The following is a 4,985-nucleotide window of genomic DNA, read 5'->3' on the forward strand; positions in this document are numbered from 1 at the left end:
GTTTCTCTCCGCGGGCGCGGAAAGTTCGGGTGGGCTGAGTCCCCTGTACTCGGCCCCGTTCGGACGCCAGGCCTCCCCGCCGCTTCCCCTTCGCAGTTCTCGTCAGGCAGCAGCCACCTCTGCGGGACCCGCCGCCTTGTGAGCCAGCCGGAGCCCTCCACCGCAGGCCGTCTGTCTCCCCCTTAGCGTCAGACTCGAGAGAGTTAGGCTTCCCCGTCCCGTTCACGGGCCTGACGAGGCGCCTGCCGTCCAGCCCCGCGGTGGCTTCCTCGAGGTGGATTCCCCCAGTGTGGTCTTCTCGGGCGCGCTGATGAGGCTCCCTGCCTGAATACACGGACGGTTCGCGTCTGCATCTCCACGCCATTGACTGCCCAGCCTTGCTCTGTCCTGAGGTCGTGCGGGTCGCACAGGCCAGGAGCCGGGGCACATGCCATCGTACACGGCTCAGACAGGACTGCAGCCAGCAACCCAAGAATCCCTGACCCCTCTTCCTTCTCCGTCAGTGGTGTCTTCATTCATCCTCCATCAGGGCGCCCAAACCATAAACAGCAAGAGACCTGTTGGTTTTACCTCCGTGTGTCGCTGGGGTTTGGACCTGTGTTAGGCGGAGAGAAGAGAGACCACCTAGGGCGGGCTTTGTGTGGGGAACCAGGCTGTTTATTTTATGCTAGGGCAGGAGTGAAGGGGCTGAGTGTGAAAAGGGATTCAGCCTCCAGCAGGGAAGAGCAAAGACTTAAAAAGGGAAGTAGTTGCCAGTCGTTGTCCAAGGAGCCGCTGCCTTGCGGAATTCGGGGGCATAGATAGTGTAGGGACGGTGGAGAATGCAATGGCTCTTCAGTGTGAACACTGGAACACGGTGCTCAGTAACAGCTTTTCCTGCGGGACCTGATGGAACCCAGGGCCTTCCATATGCTAGGCAGCTCTTTATCGTTGCAAAGATATAGTACTTTTATTCCAGTCACTTGTGGACTTCTCCACTAAGCTCCTCCTCCAAGCCACCTTTTCTCTGTGGATGCTGTAAGAAATCACCATAGTTCACAGCAGCAGAAATGTATTCGCTTAGCGTTCTGGAGGCCAGTGTCACAGGGCCTCATGCCCTGCCTACATGGACTAAAGGAGAGAATTCTGTCCTTTAATTGAATTGTGGACATTTCATTTGAGTCTCTGTCTCTGCGGTCATATTGCTGCCTTCTGCTGTCAGATCTCTCCTTCCTCTCTTACTAGAAGGATGTCTGGAAGTGCATTTAAAGTCACCCGTACAGTCCAAATAATTTCCTCATCTCAGTATCCTGAAGCAGTTATATCTGCAGAGTGTTTGCTGTAAGTATAAGGTAACCTTACAGGTTCTGATGATTAGGACATGGATCTGTCTTTTGGGACTGTATTTTAGCCCATAAGCCCACCAGCATCTTTGCTGTGGTCTGAATCCATGCCTTTCTTAATGTTATTGCAAACATCCTGGAGAAAAATAAGGTGCTCATTCATTCCCATTTCAATCACAGATAACATTTATTGTGTAGGAAAATAGCTTCAGGATAGGCAAAACCAAAAGGACTTGTAAGCAGAAGTCAAGAGTCAATACTACTATCATCAGTCCTCTATTGATACTAATTTCTTGTAGAAATATCATTAATTCTTCTTTCTTAAAGATCATTTACAAAACAGAGAAATCCTTATCCATTTGTTTTGGCCCCTCCTGAAAATGTAATGACAAACTGACTTCCCAAGCTTCACACTTGAAGAACAAGAGGCCGGACACTCTGCTGTCTTGCTAAAAGGTAGCACAGGAACAGGGCCAAAGATTGCAGAGGAAACTGCTGGCAGTATGATCCTGGCTCCGCCCGTACCAGTTTGCCTTGTTCGGGTTCCTGAGCCGCTGTGGGCTTGACTGTCATTTCACAGAGCTTTCAGTCCATAATCGGCCCACTCCAAGCAGGGTGGCACAGCAGCAACCGTTCACAGAAGCAGCAAAAGCTACAAGAGCCATGACTTTCTAATGGAGCTGCCTTCTACTTTCACTGTTAGGATCACCAAGTAGGGAAAGTGACTTCAAAGAGCCTACAGGTTGCTTAAAACCTTGTCATTCTCTTTTAAAACCTTTTAAATCCCGATTGCCGCAAGGCCCTGTTTGAGCCCGTCCTTGGCTGCTGCCCAGGAATCTCAATCCCCAGTCCCCAGTGTCCCCCTGTCCTAACTATGAACCTTTCTTGCTATTTCTAACACCTGCCGAGCATGCTGGAGGGAGTTCTTTTATCTCTGAAGAGTACTTATCTTAGTTCTTCATGCGGTTGCTTCCTTCTCATCCTGTAACTCTCATCTCCAAAGTTACCACTCAGAAATGTCTTTATTCTCTACCCCACTCACCCCCTATGCTTTTAAAAATTTATTAGTGCATATTTGCACTAGATGTTGTTCCATTCCTTGTAGGGAATTGTTTCATGTACATACCAACCCAATTCAATTTTTCCCCCTTCCCACTTTTATTTTTTTATCAGATTGATTAATTATCACACACAAATTAACGGCCGTCTCCCCATTTTATCTCCTTAACAGTACTCATCCATCCCTGAAATCGTCTTAGGGACTTGTCTGTGTAAGATTGCTTGGCCAGCCCAGGCTTCTCTTCTACAATCTAGACACCCCAAATGGCCTGGAATCCACCCAAGGGTGTCCCCAGATGCCTGGTCCATGTTCCTTGTGATTTGTGTACCAGAGACTCAACGTACTTGTCTGACTGGTTAAAAGACGGGAAGGAGGATCACCCACCTTGTTGCAGATACTTTACGCATCAGTGATGGTGTGACCTTTAGAGCAGAAGGGCAGGACTCATAGGGAACACACAGGAGAAAACTAACCCATTATCCTTTGGACTCGCGGTCTCTTCGTAGATGCCTGCAGAACTCTTACTTTCCCTGTCCTTTGGGTGAAATTGATATTGTTGGGGTTTTTTGGTTTTGTTTTTTGTACTTTTGAGGCAGGCAGCAGCACCACTGAGCTAAATCCCTGGCCCTGGGTGAAATTGATATAGGGGGAAAAGATGTAACACTCCCAAACCTGCTAGATACCCAAAGTGCGAGTTCATGTTATCTAAAATTGAAGAATGAAGTCTAGGAACAGAGATTAAGAGGAGGAAAATGAATTGAGAGAAAGATAGCTTCTGTCTAAGAGAGACAGAAGGGGGACCAGAACATGGGTTACCCACTCACCCCACTTTTCAAAGATGTTTATATAGCAAAGCTGTGTGGTGAGGCAGTACAAAATGGAACAAAACAGTAAGATCCAGTGGAAATATACTGGGCATGAGGTGGGGCAAAACCATGACCAACCAATAAGATTGTAAGTAGAGTCACCTAGGTACTATTGATTAAGTGGGGGTCCAATGGGGAAACAAGTCATGTAGCAAGCGTACAAGGAACAGAGCAAGGATTTTCCGTGGAAAGGGGTGGGTCCATGATCTTTCTTGGAAGATTACCCAGGTGGTTGATACTATTTAGCATATCAGTCACTGCTCTTCAGGAGCTGGCCAGGGTAGTTCTCTCCTTTTATGATGCTGGCCTTCTGCAACTGTATCTTTGCTGTCCATGTTGGCTCCTCCTGTGCTGGCCCTGGCTAACTGCCTACCGGATGAAACCCTAACCTAATCAATTTACCTATTTGCAATAGAATCACAGGCCCCATAATTCGGGGTTACTCTTAGATAATAGAACATCTTACTCTGGGACCCGGGAACATCTGTGGTTCTGTTTTATCTTGTTCAAAATAAAAATTTCAATGCCTAGTCTTCTCCAAAGAAATCTTTTTCTCTGGGCTACACTTCAATTTCTTACATGATTAAATTAGGAATGAACAAGTTCTCTCAAAAACTGTCGCACATTCCCACCTTCCTAGACCCTCGAGAGAAGTACTATTTGGAGGCTTGAGCGAGGAAATCATGTCTGAATATTGTTCTGCCTTTCGTGAGCTCAGGGCATCATGAGATCTTGAACTCCCTTTTAGTATCCATTTACAGAGACTAAGATTAAACTTAAATTATGCATAGCTTTGTCAGATAAGAGTAGGTTTACAGCCTGCCCAAACTGCTGGTTCTTTTTCACGTTTAAATTCCCAAATGCCTGCAGTGATGGTATGTGGTACAATCCAGCACATTTGGGAGGCTGAGGCAGAAGGATCTCAAATTCAAACCCAGCCTGGGCGACTTAGGTGGAGGGGCCTGTGGGGAGGATATTTAACTCCGTAGCTTCTTAGCTCATGCCTTGCAGTTTGTACTCTCTGGGCTCTCACCGTCTTCTCTTCGGAGTCATAGGTCCACTCACCTGGCCGGGGCAGGGAAGGGCCAGGTTGCTCCAGCGTTTGATTGTTTGATGGGGAAGTCCGGAGATGAGCGGCTGCCGCTGAATTCCCTCCAGGCACACACTGGCTGGGCTAAATTGGTTTAGAGAGAATCCCCTCCCCTGACCGGAAGGCTGGTGAGGGCTAAATCCTGGCCTGACTTTAGCAGGGCTCCTGTAAGGCAGGGTTGGTGAGACTCCCCTAATCGCCAGCAGGTCTGTCGTAGTCTTCCACCTCCTGACCCACAGGCTCCAGCAGGCGGGAGACCACAGCTGTCTTTGTGGACATGGAATTGAGCCTCGTTTCCCTCCCCAGTTGCAAGGTCCTCCTGCGATAGTTCCAATGGTCTTCTTTACTTTCAAACACGTTTATTCTTAACACCGTTAATCAAAGAAAATCTCGGCACGTGTGCATCTTACACTAGCAGAAACCGTGTATTCTGGTTGGTGAGATGTATTTTTACAAGTCGCCTTAGTGAGGCTTGACTCAGCAGCCCATTCTCACATAGAACCCTGGCCCGGTTTCACGACTGCTTTTGTTTCCTCCTCCTCCTCCCGATATCTTCGCGCTGCGGATCTCCACTAGCCAGTCAGGGTCCCCGCACAGGCCCTGGGCTCTTTGAAACTGCTTGCATTAGAGGAAGTGGGGGGGGGGGG

The 4,985-nt window shown here is 48.4% G+C and overlaps 1 protein-coding gene across 1 annotated transcript in view; it reads right to left on the minus strand.

Moving 5' to 3' along the window:
- Positions 1-364, minus strand: part of Znf692 (zinc finger protein 692) — a 7,386-nt gene extending 7,022 nt beyond the window's left edge. Inside the window, exon 1 of the mRNA XM_010630183.1 lies at positions 50-364. Coding sequence (XP_010628485.1) covers positions 50-364 — 315 coding nt within the window. The remainder of the gene's footprint in view (positions 1-49) is intronic.
- Between the last annotated feature and the right edge of the window lie 4,621 nt (positions 365-4,985).

The sequence above is a fragment of the Fukomys damarensis genome, unplaced genomic scaffold (genome assembly GCF_012274545.1).
Source record: "Fukomys damarensis isolate Sample0158 unplaced genomic scaffold, DMR_v1.0_HiC HiC_scaffold_3, whole genome shotgun sequence".
NCBI lineage: Eukaryota > Metazoa > Chordata > Mammalia > Rodentia > Bathyergidae > Fukomys > Fukomys damarensis.